The sequence below is a fragment of the Parambassis ranga genome, chromosome 2, assembly GCF_900634625.1.
Source record: "Parambassis ranga chromosome 2, fParRan2.1, whole genome shotgun sequence".
Taxonomy (NCBI): domain Eukaryota; kingdom Metazoa; phylum Chordata; class Actinopteri; family Ambassidae; genus Parambassis; species Parambassis ranga.
The window spans coordinates 8,499,150-8,514,789 of NC_041023.1; the positions used below are offsets into that span (position 1 = coordinate 8,499,150).

General features: G+C 40.2%; 3 protein-coding genes across 3 annotated transcripts; 1 reads left to right on the forward strand and 2 right to left on the reverse strand.

Moving 5' to 3' along the window:
- Positions 1–1,312, forward strand: LOC114432244 (prostate stem cell antigen-like). The gene is made up of 3 exons (XM_028400134.1): positions 1–264; positions 656–775; positions 1,101–1,312. The coding sequence occupies exons 1-3, from the start codon at positions 222–224 to the stop codon at positions 1,310–1,312; spliced, it is 375 nt and encodes a 124-aa protein (XP_028255935.1). The 5' UTR covers positions 1–221.
- A 248-nt stretch (positions 1,313–1,560) lies between these two features.
- On the reverse strand, positions 1,561–6,786 carry clic1 (chloride intracellular channel 1). Its single transcript, XM_028399395.1, has 7 exons — positions 6,623–6,786; positions 6,304–6,368; positions 5,507–5,616; positions 5,191–5,316; positions 4,534–4,640; positions 4,114–4,295; positions 1,561–4,022 (listed from the first exon to the last, which is right to left on the reverse strand). Exons 2-7 carry the CDS (start codon positions 6,343–6,345, stop codon positions 3,861–3,863), a joined length of 729 nt encoding a protein of 242 aa, XP_028255196.1. The 5' UTR covers positions 6,346–6,368; positions 6,623–6,786; the 3' UTR covers positions 1,561–3,860.
- A 4,505-nt stretch (positions 6,787–11,291) lies between these two features.
- LOC114431754 (protein Bouncer-like) lies at positions 11,292–12,845 on the reverse strand. The gene is made up of 3 exons (XM_028399367.1): positions 12,584–12,845; positions 11,893–12,003; positions 11,292–11,720 (listed from the first exon to the last, which is right to left on the reverse strand). The coding sequence occupies exons 1-3, from the start codon at positions 12,633–12,635 to the stop codon at positions 11,506–11,508; spliced, it is 378 nt and encodes a 125-aa protein (XP_028255168.1). The 5' UTR covers positions 12,636–12,845; the 3' UTR covers positions 11,292–11,505.
- Positions 12,846–15,640: the final 2,795 nt, after the last annotated feature.

Genomic DNA, 15,640 nt, shown 5'->3' on the forward strand with positions numbered 1-15,640 from the left:
AAGAGGGAAAAACTCAGGTGACCTGCGGGTGCTGACCATCTGAATCCCACCTTCTGTCAGATTAATGGAAATGCAGAAATGGGCAGAAATCTAATCTGGGAATGAGCTAGGAGACGTTTCAGATCAAGCAGTGAGAGAATCGTCAAGTCAAGGGAAGCTTGTTCTTTGGTACCACACTGGTTGAAGTTGACTGAGGGAGCGCTCAGGATTTTTAAGCCAGAATGAGACTTTTACTTGTACTCCTCTGCTGTCTTCCTTTGGCAGGTATGTAAAACAGGTACATTTTTGTAAAAACGATTTTTTCCCTTCCTCAGCATCGAAACTAGAGATTAACTCTTACTGTCTTTTAAGGGGACAATGGACAAAGCAGTGCAACAAGCAAGACAAGAGTTAATTGGCTCAAAGTGCAGATGGTCACTTCCCTTGTAATATTATTTATTAGATGTAATTATTTATTTGATGTAATTATTTCATAAGTGTTTGAAGCAATTTGAGTGTTTTTGTGCTTAAAGCAAGAAAATGGCAACAAATTTCAAGGCACCAAACGTTTGTTTATCATCTGTAATTTTTCTAAAAAGGTATCAAAATAACTGCATACATTTTTTAAGAGTCAACAATGTTTTGTTATTAAATAATGTGCCATTGTGTCTCTCAGCCTGTTTGCGATGTTACACCTGTGTATTTCCTGCCATCTCTCCTATGGATTGCTTAAAGTTTCCCCTGGAATGTCCAGCTGGGCAGCGATGCCTCTCAAGTAAAGCAACAGGAATTCGAGGTGAGAGCCAAATCTGTGTGTGTGTGTGTGAGTGGTCACACAAGAGCAAATATACCTGACTTGAATTGTTCAAAATGTTAAAATGTAGCTGCTAACTGTAGAATGTAAAAACTAACAATGACTCAACACATCACACCTCAGCACCATTTCTAATCAGGCTGGTTGTTGTGTCACTAATGTCATCAAATGATCTAAAAATATCTCAGTGGGTGGGGAAACATGTTCAGCAAATCTCATCTCACGTTGGCCTCACAAATAGTGTTCGTAGTGTGACGTTCACAGTCATATTTTGTCCATAACTACACCAGACTCCTTGCTCCCACAGGCGACCTACAACTGACGATGTACGAGAAGAGCTGCGCCATCTCCTCCCAGTGCGGTCGGAGTGGGCAGAAGATCGCAGCGGACATCTACTTCAACTACACCAACATCTGCTGTGATACAGACCTGTGTAACGGGGCCGTATCTGTTGCTGCCCTCAGCTGGGGAGGAGTGGCGCTCTCCCTGCTGCCAGCAATCAGCCTCCTGCTGCCATAAACAGAGCCAATGGTAGTGACACATTTATTTTCCTTATCCATTTTAGTGTCTTAATAAAAATACACTTCTGTGTGTTTGGTTAAACAAAGGTGTACAAACTGGAAAATAAACATAGATTAATTTACATGTATTTCCCTACATTCCTGTATTGGACATGGACATGTACTGCTTCTCCTAGAACAGAAATTCTGTTTATTTGTGACCTTACTACTCACAATAAAAGGTTTAATAAAACACATTGATCCCTGTTTGTTTTATTATCAAGATATTTTATTGGGACATTAATAAATGCAGCTTTATAATAGCTTTAAAGTACAAAATGCATATCTTCTGTGCTATTAGTTGGATTGTCTTCAATGGCAATTTAAACCTACAGGACTAATTTCCATGTAATTTAAGTGCGGCTGTTTTTGACTAAATAAAGCATGCAAACAGCATGAAACAAGACAACAAAGGGCTACAAAATTTGTATGGAAATTCAGGAAAACAGATTTAAAAAAACAAGAAAATTAAAACACTGTGTGAAAAACAAACAAAGCATGAACGTGTTAAAAAGTCCCTGAAACTAACAAGTAATACAGTTGACATGAAAAACATATCAGCATTGAAATGAGCCTGATCCCTTTAAACATTGGTCCGCTATAAATGTCTGTCAAGAAAAATATATCATCTCTTTCATCAACACTAACAAACCACAGTCTGTGTACAAGATTGTCCTTTTAAAATCCGCTTAAATTGCACTTGGGTTCTTTCTTCTTTTTTTTGTTTTAAATGAGCTTCAACCTGGTCTGAGTGATATAACGCAGCTCAGAACAAAGACGTTTACCCCACAGCAGTTCTTAAACTGTCTACAAATGTTGTGACTACAGTCAGGCAAGGTTATTATTTCCAGTGAGCTCATTTCAAGTCACTTTAACAGGAAATCCAGACAGTGAAGTGCCTCCAAGCAGGCAGCGCTTTAAAGACTGAGGCTGGTAGTATGTTTACTGTTAACAAGTCCTATGAAAAAAAAGGAAGGACACAAGTGTTTTAGCTGTTAATATAAACAGCTAAAACACTGCTTTGACACAATAAAAGCTACTGTTTTGCCAGCAGCATACAGTTATTTTTATTGCTGGTGTGTTAGCATGCTACTATTAGCATTAAACAAACAGAGTTATTGGAGGGCTTTGGTACTACAGATTAAGGTAAAGGACCATAATTTAAATGGATAGGGGCACTTAAACCATGACTTCACTTCACTCTGGCACTAGACAGGTTAGAGGAGTCTACTTAATTCATCATCTGTGAATCATCTGGATTTCTGCAGGGCGGCCCCTCCTTACCCTTACAAATACTGGCAGTGTAGTTTATTTCTGAGTCTAACCACTTTTTTTGCAGACTTTAATATCCACTACAACAATCAGTGACTGCGTAATATCCTAAAAATAATCTCCAATAAATGCCTTTGTTTCTATTCTGTTTGAATAGCAAACCAAAAGCACCACAGTGCTCCACATTTTTAGTGACACTATGAGCCTTTGAGGCTTTGTCAACCCGAGTGCTGGGACAGATTAGTGATACATGAATCATTTTCATAGGATTTACTGACGGCAACAAATGATAAAATACCAGCCTTACTCTTTAAATCACAACAATCTACAGGCTAAAATTCCATTGAGGTTAAGATTCCTGCTTCTTTTTTTTCCTTCATGTGTAACCTGTGACAGACCTGGCCTTGACTGGAGCTATAGGAGAAGCCTTATCTATACATCTACTGCCTCCTTTCATACACGATGGGCAGAACTGAAATTGTTGGCAAGAGGCCCTCACAGCGGATCACAAACAAGCTCGGTAATCTTGAATAATCCTTCACGCCTTCAGTGGGAGAATAGAAAGGGGAAGCCTGAGTCTATTGAAACAGTTTCCTGTCTAACTGTGCTTTCCCTCCCTGCAGTGAGACCCATTCTGCACCCCCCCCCCCCTTCCTCTCTGAAGTGCACTATAAACGCTTTAATTAAAAAAAAAAACTTCTTTACTGTGAAAGGCCTTGTTCCCTCAGCAAAAAATAGAAGTCAATGTGATTACAGACAAATCACAAAAAGACTCTTTGGCAGGTGAGCTGGTGCTGGTGAGAAAACTTCACTTCCGTGTGTGTGCAGCTTGCAAGTTAAAATTGAAAGTTTAGGTAGGCGGCTTTGTTTCTGTTAAAATCACCTCCGAAAAGGACAACGGAGTGAAACCAGAAGCATCAGTATGCATCTACTAAGGGTGGAAATGTACACAAGCAAGGCTGTAGTTAAAAGTGTGTTCATGCGAGACTGTTTCTGCAAGCAACATGATATGTGGACAGTGAGGAGGGCTGAACTTTTGTTTTTACAACATGTGTGAATCCTGAACTTTCCTGTTTCCCTTCTGATATAATCCAATCCAGTTTGAGGTGAAGAGCGATGATATCAACTTAAGATGCAAGAAACCATGAACATGTGAAAGAAAATGCATTGAAATGTTGATCAACCATGTTGCTTGCAGACAAATGTCCGAATGTGTGTTTTTGTATGCTCTCCTCCTACTTGAGAGCTTTCGCTACGGAGGAGTAGGCCATGTGGATCTCCTCGTCAATTGGGCAGGTGGAGGCGAACTCCTCCCTGGCGTAGGCGGCGTTCAGGTACCTCCACAGGTTTGTCAAAGAGTCAGGGATGCTGAAATTTCGGTATTTCAAACACACCACCTGCAAAGTGTGAGACATGATAAAAATGAAGAAAAAAAACAACAAAACAACAACAAAAAAAAACAGATAATCTTTTTATACACAGGTTTACCTTCACTATGTGGAGCTTAGGCAGCAAGTTGCAGTCTGCCAGAGTCAGACCTTGGCCATCCAGGAAGGGGCGGGCTGAGGAAATGACCTCATCAGCGCTATTCTCGTCAATCTCGTCAGGAAGTGGAGAGCTGAGGTAGTCGTCCAGCTTCTTCAGAGCCTTCAGCAAGCCTTTCTCTAGATCTGACCACATGTGAGCAAACAGAAAATACTCGAGTACAGACGTGATGTTTGCAATGAGATCAGGCTGGCTAAGCACAGAGACCAGCGGGTGACACTCAGGCAGAAAAGACATTAATGTTATTAAGAGACGCTCCCTGCTGGTTGTTAGCGTCAGACCGTCAGAACACACAGCACAAGGTCAGTGGCATGTGATACAGAAAATACCAAATATATAACGGCACAATGTGCTCTGACTTACTGTCATTGGCCTGAGGATTTGAGTTCTTGATGTAAGCAGAGAACTTTGAGAAAACATCCATGCCTGCAGTGTTGGACTCTGGATTACGAGCAGCCAGGCGAGGATATCTAATCAATAGAGAGATTGAAGACGAGCCACATTAAAACAAAACCTCGGAAATGGTAAAAAGCATCCAATAGCAACAATAAATTAATTTATTAAGCTTAACATAAAGACAGCTCCTTAATTTGCAAATATTGCAAACATGTTTTTGCTGCATGATAACATATAAGTACAGATTTTAAATGTATTTAGAATTTTGGGATTTCTGGCAGTTTAAGGTCACCATAGAATTCGTGGAGGATGATATAAAGTATATGAATAAAAAAAATAGAACTATAGTTACTTCTGTAATGTATTTATTATGCATCTTACCATGCTATTACAATCATCAGAAATAATTAAATTCATATAATATAATAATATACCGCATCAAATGTGTGTGTCACAGGATTTAATTCAAAGGAGTGAAAGTGCTTGCTTATTGTGCATAAAGATGTCTTCAAATATTTAGTTTCCTCCAGCAACGCCTCCAAAAAGAAATCATACCTGAAGCTATTGTTTTAACTGGTACAAGACAATGGAACTTTAAAACACATGAATGAAGAGGTTGCTTACTTTGGAGGGCAGAGTTTTTCCTCCAGGAACTCCTCAATCTTGTTGGTGTCCGTTTTCACCTCACTACCGTACAACAGGAAGGGAGGCTGAGCCCCCGGTGCCAGGTCCTTTAAGATTTCTGGCTTCCTGGAAGTGGATAGAAAAAAAGTCCAAAAGTCAACAATAGAAAAAATTGGAAGGGAGACATCTTTACATCTTTAAACACCACATATCTGAATAGAACTCCACTCTGGAAGCGTCTCCTCTGATGTACCAGCAACTCCACAAGAAGAAAACCAAACATAAACACACACGAGTAACACCAGTGCTTTCTCACCTCTTCATATCCACCGTGGTAACGTCAAAGGTGACTCCTTTCAGCCAAAGCACCATGAAGAGACGCTGAGAGAAAGGACAGTTACCGATGCTCTGCCCATCACTTCCTGCCTGTGGAGCGAAAACAGAAAATGTGAGAAATTCACCCATAACATAAAAAGTCAAAAGACATCGGCCAACCGAAAAGAAACAAAACGTGCAGGCGTCAAACCAAACAGCAACGTATGCATTCAGGAAATGATCACACAGCTTTACAACTAAACTGAAGGAAGTCACATATTATTTAGCACTGTGGATGTTTTTCTTCTTTTAAAGAAATACTTTACTGCTGTCCATACTGTGTATATTAATGTGAGAGGAGTTAAAACCAGGATTTAGAGAAGTTACAACAGCATCTTTCAATGCTGGAGGAGAAAAAAAAAGTGGAGGGTGGCGCACATGTTCATACAGAGGAATCATTATGTGTAACGGGGAGACATGCTGGTTACATATTACAGCATGTTTCTGGCTCAAAGAAAATGGGATTAGTCCGCCTGGCCAGCATACTAAATATAGATTAAAGTCGGCTGCCCATATTCTTAACGTGCATTTAATTAGATTAGTGTGGTTTATAAGCCCGGTGAGTCAGCAAAGGTGGTCCGACTGACTGACAGTAACAGTACAGCAACACAAATGTTATTAGCAAAACACTGCTGATAAGATAAGGAGTTAAAGAGCAGCCCTTAAATAAACTCCTGTCACTCCTCTATCTCTCTCTCTTTCTGGTGGTGATTGATGTTTTTTTTTTCTTCGTCTTACCTTCACGAAAAGTTCAACTCGGGGCTGATTAGCGTCGCTCATGTTCACCTGTTGCTGCACAAAACCTTCACAAAGACACACCAACAAGTTTTAGTCACAAAAGTTTCGCGGCTCAACTAAACTTCAAATGTTTGAAATCGCGACGCGGGCAGCAGCCAAGCCCATCTTCCGCTCCGAACTCCGGAGACTAAAAGCAGAAATGAGACGTTAAAGCAGCGACACAAGCCGCAAGAAGCGACTCAAAGAGTCAATAAGCGCCGGAGCGAAGCGGCTAAAGTTACATTTATGTGTTATTTAAATAGTTTAAAGCGACTCAAACCTCGCAGTGATGAAAGTTGGTGGTTGTCTGGTGCTGTGGCTGCTGCTGGTTTCTCCTCCCAGTCTGTGTTTCGGCTGCAGCTACACACTCATCATCATCATCATCATCATCATCATCGCAGTGCCTCCATTTCCTGGTACCGCGTGACGTCCTCAGCTCTCCACGGTATACAGAGAAAGAAGAACACGAAGAAGAAGAAGATTTAAAAAAGTAGAAGAAGAAGAAGAAGAAGAAGAAGAATAGGAGCGAGGGTGTGGTCGGTTACTTCTAAACTAAAGCCATTAAAAGTTTCGGGGGGAAAGCCATGTTGACTGAACGCAGACGGTTACGTAACGCACACAGCAACAGTTTTTGGGATTTTTGTGAGGCTTCTATGGGGTTAAAACAGAAAACAGTGAGTGAGTGAGTGAATGGGTGACTTGGGGACGGGGTAATATTCTGATGGGAAAAAAACCCAGTTTCACATTGACCAGAAAAAAAATTATTTGTCCTTTTTTTTAAAAAAACGTTTTTTTTTTTACTACAGTGCTAATTTTGACCCTTTTGGTGACCCTAAATAAATGACACAAGAAAAAAAAAACATTAAATAAAAACAGTCAGAAGTTTGAGTAATATTCAAATAAAAACAAAATTGTTGAAAATTAAGACACAGGCTAAATATCTAGTCGATGGGCCAGACGAGATGGTAAAGGTTGCTTATACTTTTTAAAAAGGACAGAAGTCTGTAGTCAACACTTATGGTATGATAACCCCACTGAAGTCACAGCTAAATAGTTGTTATCAGCTGTTAGTTACGATCAGAGCCATTGCTGGACACTATAGGGGCCCTAGGCAAGAAGGTACTACTGGGGCCCTACGGGCTACTAGATTCTTTGGAAATGCCACCCCAAACACAAAGACATGTACAGTTATGATCATATATATATATAAAACATTTTTATTTAAATAATGTGCGAACACACATATGAAAATATTATCTTAAGGAAATATAAAAACTTACAACACAATCAAAATAGATCATAGAAATATGTACTCTCTGTAGACTGTCCACACTGGTGGGAAGTAACTAAGTATTCGTACTTTGTTACTGTACTGTAACATGTATTTATTATGTATGAGTGAGTGGCGAAATGTGGTAAAAATAAAAATTTCTGTGACTTTAATGGGGTTATCATACCAAAATATGCTTTTCAAAAAATATGGAAGTAAGTAAGTGAAGCGAGGTTATGTGGTTTTCTTGATAAAAAATAAAAAAAAAACAATAGCGAAGACTGGGTGATGTTAAGCTTTACTTTTTTTAAGCAGGCCTAAGCCTGGACTCACCAGCCCTGTGTGGTGCTCCTTCCACAGATGAAGACAGTCAAAGCTTTAATCTGGATGCAGATTGTTCCACGTCATGAAGGGCCAAACTGGGATCCAGGCATCTCTATGACTCCCTGGAAATCATCCAGTGGACAGTTTGATTATGTAATCTCTTTACTCGGCAAGCGTTTTACTCCACACACACATTCAGTATTCCTGCGCTGCAACTCTGCTTAAAACGCACTAGAGGGCATCATTGGTTTTAACATGACTTTTTCTGCCAGAGAAGAGAAACAGGATTCGTAGATCTTCCAGAGAAAACAGTATTATGTTCTATAATAGCTGGCAACAAACCCTAGCATGTTCAGAGCAAACAAACCTGTTGTGTGAAGAATCATACCCAGAAAGCAGCCAGCACCCCAAACCTGGCATGATTATGTGTTCAAACAGATAAACAGTTTCCCTTTCACTTACAGTTAAATGTGATTAAATACTATTATTTGTCCCCCTTTCCCTCAGAGCAAATACTTTTAATGATACTCTGTGGTGCAGATATAGATATTGTTCAAGCTCTACAGTGAAGTGCATGTTGAGTCTACAGGCACAGAAATGGAAGCTAAAATAAACAGGAGCAGATGTGAAACTAAAGTCAAGCCATTTCTTTTTGTTCTCGTGTTTTTAAGTCATGTATTTATCAGAAAATGTTGTCCAGATTTCCATTTCACAGAGCTGGCACTGCAGTTTCTGAACCAGTTTTTTAGCCAGTTCACCAACTGGTACCCTGGTAAAAACTGATCTAATCTTTGTGGAGATCCCATTAAAACAAAACAACATTACTGATATATCAGTTATACTTTCGGTGCACCTGTTTGGAATCTAAATGTCTGACTGCATTTGTTGTGAAATCCACTTCGTATGAATGCAAACAGGAGACGACGGCTCATTCAAAGGACTGAAGTACTTTGACGTCATGTCAGAGAATCTGCTGCACACAAGCTCAGTCCCACTGATAGATGTCACACAGTTTCCATTTTAAGAAAGTGAAATGCATCACACATTACTTATGTGGCTCTTAGCGCAGGCTCAATCAGGAAGACTCTGTTTCACGCCATTCATCATTCATCTCTATCCTCTCCCTCTTCACCACCCTCTCACTCTCTCCCTCTTTCTATTTCTCGCTTCACTGCTCTCCCTCTCTCTTACCTCCGTCTTAGTCAGGTGTTTAATAGAGAGCACCTCCCTCACCAATCAGCTGTCGATCCGTCCCTCTCCTGCCCAATCACAGCTTAGCAGAAAACATTTAAAAGTCTTTTGTCTCTTCTCCAGCTGTCTTCTGATCGACTCCAGCAACCCTCCTCCACCCAAAGCACCACCAAATTCACATCAGTTCTCCAGCTTCTCCACCACCACCAGGTCTAGACTCAGGGGGGACGTCTGATCTAGCAGCCTCTCCTCCTGCTCTTTGGTTGCAACGGGGTCTAGAACACCAAATCACATTCTAAATATTTGTATTATAATAAATTTCCTTGGGTCTCTCCTGATTGAATGGTTATACCTTGGTATGAAGATATGTATTGATATGATATGATATACAAGAACAACAGTGTGCAATTTAAAAGTAAGAAAAACCTAAACCTTGTGCAGAACCTTGTGCAGAACAGGTCCCTTTACAGCAGTGAGTCCGTGTTATCTCTGGCACAGAGATGAGGTGTTGTACAGTCTTACAGCATGAGGCAGGAAAGATTTCCTGTAGCGTTCTGTGTGAAAACGAAGCTGTCTGAGCCTTTTGGAAAAGGCGCTTCGTTGTCTGTCTAGTACAGGGAGGAGAGGGTGGTCGGGGTTATCCATGATGGATAATAGTTTGTTCAGTGTCCTCCTCTCCACCACTGCTTCGAATGTCTCTTGTCTGCAGCCAATGACAGAGCCAGCCTTCCTGATCAGTTTGTTCAGTCTGTTTTTTTTAATGCTTATTCAAATAAAATTAAAAAAGAGAATCAATAGATTAGGAGAACTACACTTTATATTATAGTATTTGATACTTTCATTTTGTGTGGTAATGAACCCTGGACATGGTGCCGGTTAGTGCTCCACACACATAATAACTGACATGATGAACTTCACCTGCAGCGATGAAGGCGCTGTTGGTTTATTGTTCATGAAGCTAAACTTTGTTGTTTTATGTAAGCATAACTCTGATAGAAAAATATGATGAAACTTCAGGAAAGAGTCAACTTGGCAGCAACATGCAAGAATGATGTTCACCAGGTTCTGTGTTCCAATACTGGGAAATTCAGCTGAAAGGTCACATATTGCCATTTCCATGCAACAAAAGGAGACAGCACATTTCAGAAAAACAACACACACTTATTGTGATTCATAAGTTGTTGGACATCTGGCCACACCTCCGTTTGCTCCTTCAGGTTTTTCATGTTCAGCAGCAGTAAGTCATGTGGTTACATAATTTCAGAGAAGCTCTGTAGAAGTACAAATCATTGTTGTTTCAGAGAAACACACACACCCGCATGAGCTCTCACTCCACGCTCACCCAGGTTTCCCTGGCAGCAGTTGGCCTGGGTGTTGTTTTAGGGCTTGGTGAAGCCAAACAAACATTTACCGGCAATCCTCCCACTCTGCAGCAGCAGCAGCAGCAACATTCACGCTGATATGAAACAGCCTTTTTTTTTTTTTAAACGCAGAATTACATGCTGGGTGCTTCTCACCTGTGACAAACGTGGCTGCCGTCAGCTCTGCAGATATCAAGGGAAACTTTGGTTCCCTCAGTGCTGTTCAGGTTTGTGTCTGAAGAGAGTTTCAGATCATTAGCTCTGAAAAACTACTCATATATGAAAAATGCACAGGGCGGTCAGCGTAAACAAGTTTATTTGTCGACTGTCTGTGTTATGTGGGTACAGGACTGAGGTTTGTATGACAAGAATGAGGCCTTTTGTGCGGGCATAGAGAAAAGGGGATGACGTCTGCATGTGGAACACACTGATAAAAGCATTAAAGAACAGGGCTTTTGTTTGCACTGTATAAAGCCTGAACGACATACAAATACAGTTATTTAAGTTTGTTTTTAATGATAGAAACTTAAATAATGCATTTTAATATACACTTTTAAAGGACACCGATTTTCTTTGTGTCAAATCAATTTTAGATTAGCAAATGGGAAGCAGCTGACATGCTTTAATCTCACTATAAACACCTTTATAGCTCTAAAACCCAGAATGATCAAATATTTATTTTGTTTCTTGTCTAAGTTAAACTTTGGACATAGATTAAACTGTCTAATAGTTTGACAGACACAGTAAATAAAGATGGTTGGATCTAAATTCTACCTCTCCTTTAAATAACAACACACAGAGGCTTAGCTTCAGGATTTATTTTGACTAAGATCATCATGAAGTGAAGATGAAATGTTAATACAATGGTCTTTAAATGTAGATCGACCTGATGCTGTACAGTTGTAGTGTTCCTCCACTCTTTATCACTGGAACACTGTCTGAATCTAAAGCACAATCAAGAAATGAAAGGACCACAGAGTGATTTTTATTTTTTCATAAACCCTCTTCCCCTCATCTCTACGGGCTCCCCTGGCTCCAAACTGCCACCAGTGCAGCACATACAGCTGCAGTGAGGGGCAGCTGGATGGCGGTGGCTCTGTTGCACAGGTTCTTGCTGCAGCAGGTCCTGGTGATGGTGTAGTTAACAGAGAGGATGGAGCCTGTCTCGTTTTTACACAGGGAGGCTTCTGTGCAGCCTTTAGCGTGGATGTCCAACAGATCAGCACTAAATTCTGAAGGAGAGGAGGAGAACGTTCGAGGCGGCATTGGTTGACCATAGACCACCACAGTGTGTTTGATAATAACGATGTTAGCAAGAGCAAATTGTTCTGTTTCCGTAAAGCAAAAGTGCCTTTTGACACGCAGCCTGCTTGGTGTTATGTTGTGTGTGAGTGTCCTTCTTACTGGCAACAGCAGTGTAGCATCTGTCCTGAGTCTTTGTGCAGTTTACAGGAGCCTGTTTGAAGCAGTAGCTGAGCACCGACACGTCACAGGTATCACAGGTGAGGCACTCAGCTGCGGGAAAGGGGACGACAAACAAAACAAAATGGTGCAAAACTGTATCAGTCCCCAGCGATGAAACAAATCATATCAACATTAAATATCTGATTCCATTAAGCTGCACCTTTATCAAACAACGAGCAGCTGTTATCACAAAGTACACAGTATGCTTAGTAGGTCTGTCAAGGTGAATGAGCAGCCCAGGTCTTTGATGCAAAGAGGTGCTCCTATTAATGATTTTTATACATTTGATTTTTGATTTTGATTTTTGCTCAATAAAAAAATAAAGTACAGTGCTTCACAGTGCAGTAATTTAAATAATGACACCGTGTTGTGTTTTATCAAATCCTGTAAAACTAAATCCTCAAATATTTTAGTGAACTCTAAAGTAAAGGCTAAATACAGCATGTGAGGAATTAGATCATAGTAGTTAGTTCATATAGCTTCAGTGTCACATGTCATTTATTTAAATCACAGCACACTCTGGAGTTTTGTTAGTCTGAAATGATGTACAGTAATAATCTCCGTATAAAAAAACCTGCAGAAGAAGAAGGAGTCCTGAAATCATTTCTGAGGTAAAACAGTGAGATCCTACCTGTGACAAACAGAGTCAGCAGTGCTGCACAGCTCCAAAGTAACTTATCCATGGTGATGTTCTGAACAGACGAGCTTACAGGTGAAAACACCACCGAGCAGCGTTTCAGCCGTGTTGGGGGTCAGAAGAATGATGGTAAGAGTCGATATGTGGTTTTTATATCAGTAAAACACGTCAACTGCAGCGATAAGAAGGTCTGTAAGGGCTGACATTCACACAACACATCTGAGAAACACACACACACAGCTGCTTCTTCAGCTTCATACAGTGATGGACTGGTGACCTGTCTTTTTAACCAATAGCTTACAGCGTTTGGTTATTTAACCCTTTGTGTCTTTGTTATTTTTTCGATATGTTTTACTTTAAGCCTAACTTACCTTACCATTCAAAGACATAAATAAAAAGATGTAGCTTTACAATTAAAACAGGAATAAAGAAAACATGTAGAAATTATCACTACAGTTTGTTTTCAATCGCTAACAAGCGCTTAACCATTCTTCAGATACTTTTTCTAAACTCTTAACACAGACACACACCAAAAAAAGCACAATTGGCCAAATGGTTAATTTTGTCCTCAAAAACACATTTTGTTAAATATACACTACACATAAAACTCTTTGTTTCAAAATACAATAAATCTTTCTCTAACACACTAACTTTACCAAAACACTGGAAATCAGACTCAAAATGAAATTATTGTGTCACAGAAAAACACATGTTTTCAGTTCACAAGGTACATGCGGTCAATCAAAGTGCACCAGGCTAAAAAATACTGGCAACTGTTAGCATTACAAAAACTGCATAGACTTCATGTTTCAATTTTACAGATCTTTGCATGCAAAACATGCACAAGGGAGGAAAACACAAGAGGAGAGGCCGCTGGATCAGAAGATCCCCCCAGGGTCTAGACCTGGTGGTGGTGGAGAGCTGGAGGGCAGGAGATAGAAGGCCTTAACTGGCGTGGATCTGGTGGTGCTTGGGGTGGAGGAGGGTTGCTGGGTTCGATCAGAAGACAGCTGGAGAGGAGGTGGAGACTTTTAAATTTCGTGCTAAGCTGTGATTGGTCAGGAGAGGGATGGAAAGCGACAGCTGATTGTTGAGGGAGGTGCTTTCTATTAAGCACCTGACTAAGAGAGCGGAAGAGATAGGGAGCAGAGGAGTGAGGGATAGAAGGAGAAAGATTAGGAAGCGGATAGGGATAAATGGTGAATGATGGGAAACGGAGTCTTCCTGATTGAACATACGCTAAGAGCTACGTTTATGTTTTATGTTCATGCTTGTTACAGAAATAATCTTCTCAGAGGCAAAATGTTTATTTTCTGGAAATTTTCTTTATTTTTACATCAATGGTTCCTTCAGTAAGACACAATTAAAGGATAAATAAATTCTGATTTTTTAAAAAAAAAATGACAACATATCAAAACATCATGGATTTTTGTATGAACTCAATGTTTCCCTGAAACATTCCATTGATCAACCTCCATGATGTGCATACCTGAGTTTTGTTGTGTAGAGTTATAAAAGACAAAGGGTGAAACAGCATGAGCATAAGTACTCTATACTTATCGACTCATAAGATCCATAGAGAGTGCTTTGACCTCATAAAGACTGTTTGATAGATTATAGTATAGACGGGTTTCAGCAGCTGGATGTGTGTGTGTGTTTTCCTTCATTACTGCATGCTTCCCCACATGGAGGCCAGGATGGCTGCAGCGATGGCACCACTGAGGGTCATCTTGGTGGATGGGGCGCCGCTGAGCGTGACGGGGTTGCACTTGTCTGTATTGCAGCACTGGATGGTGGACACATAGTTGAATCCCAGCAGGGTGTTGTTGGTGGAGGCGTTGCAGAGGGTGTCGTTACTCCTGCAGCCCTGGGAGCTGAAGCCAGTGAAGGATGGAAGGGAGGAGAAGACTGAGGAGATAAGAGGTTAGATTAGTATAAATAAAATGTTGAAAATAACTTTCTTCATTTCTCTCTCTTTCATTAATTGTTTTACTCTTTAAACTATCTTCCTTACTCCCATTGTTCTGTCCTGCCATTCATTAGCAGAGCTGAAACCATGAAAGCCACTAAAACTTGAAATACAGGATTCACCTGCACGACTGACTGCTAAAGAAACTTCTACGACTTCTTTAGACCCACATACATACACTCCTAAAGGATTATCTCCTGTTCTGTTATGCACAAATGAATCCTGGTCTGGCTTGTGGATATTGCCTTTGTGACAATAGGAGAGATTTGAGTGAATCATGGCTGTGCTGTTATGGAATGTTTGGGGTGTGAGCGTGTAGACAGTTACACGTGCGACTTACCTGCTTTCCCGGTGAAGCAGACTGTGTCGTTTGAGCAGGTTACTGAAGAAGAGTTAAAGCAGAAACCGGCCAGACTGAAGCCGCATTGGTTGCAGGTCAGGGAGTCCACTGGAAAGCACACAGAAACAGAAAAAAGGGTTAAAATAATATGGAATAAGCAGCATTAGGTGACAATACTTTGTACACAAATACTTGTGTCCACAGATTTCTTTGTCGTATCACAAATTGACAACTAATTGAGCCATTTCAGCTTGACCACACCCTGGCCCGCGCCCCGTTCAAAGAACTGATGTGCTAAGAAACCAAGATTTCTCTTTTAATGATGAGACAATTGAAACATCAGAGATGAAACGATGCTCTTCGGGAAGATGAAGTAGGTTTTTACCTCAACGGTAAAAAAGAAAAAAGATTTTCTAAGAGTACAAAAAAATCACTGAAATATAAAGCTTTTCCTGGATATATCCTCTTAAAATCCTCCAACCTGATCAATTGATCCTTTAAAGTTTCATATTATTTGGTGACTAATTGTCCACAAATTCAAACCTAGTCCCAATTAAATCCATTGTAGGAATCTATCATTGTCAATAAATGATTGAAATCCATTCATTTAATTGTAAAGTTTCTAAAAAATTTACTACAAAACACTAAAATCTTAATGATCTTTAATTTTTTTTAAGAAAGGACTCAAGAAATCAGCATCAAACACTATTAAAAAAAGTAAAACCTATTCAGTCTGCCCCGT

Bases quoted from the DNA above. Each gene is read 5' to 3' on its own strand.
- LOC114431754 (XM_028399367.1), bottom strand. From the start codon at position 12,635: ATGGATAAGTTACTTTGGAGCTGTGCAGCACTGCTGACTCTGTTTGTC. The intron at 12,004-12,583 runs GTAGGATCTCAC...CCTTTCCCGCAG, and splicing joins GCTGACTCTGTTTGTCACAG to CTGAGTGCCTCACCTGTGAT. The intron at 11,721-11,892 runs GTAAGAAGGACA...CCTCTCCTTCAG, and splicing joins ATGCTACACTGCTGTTGCCA to AATTTAGTGCTGATCTGTTG.
- clic1 (XM_028399395.1), bottom strand. From the start codon at position 6,345: ATGAGCGACGCTAATCAGCCCCGAGTTGAACTTTTCGTGAAG. The intron at 4,641-5,190 runs GTAAGCAACCTC...TCTATTGATTAG, and splicing joins GAAAAACTCTGCCCTCCAAA to ATATCCTCGCCTGGCTGCTC. The intron at 4,023-4,113 runs GTAAACCTGTGT...CACACTTTGCAG, and splicing joins CTAAGCTCCACATAGTGAAG to GTGGTGTGTTTGAAATACCG.
- LOC114432244 (XM_028400134.1), top strand. From the start codon at position 222: ATGAGACTTTTACTTGTACTCCTCTGCTGTCTTCCTTTGGCAG. The intron at 265-655 runs GTATGTAAAACA...TGTGTCTCTCAG, and splicing joins CTGCTGTCTTCCTTTGGCAG to CCTGTTTGCGATGTTACACC. The intron at 776-1,100 runs GTGAGAGCCAAA...TTGCTCCCACAG, and splicing joins TAAAGCAACAGGAATTCGAG to GCGACCTACAACTGACGATG.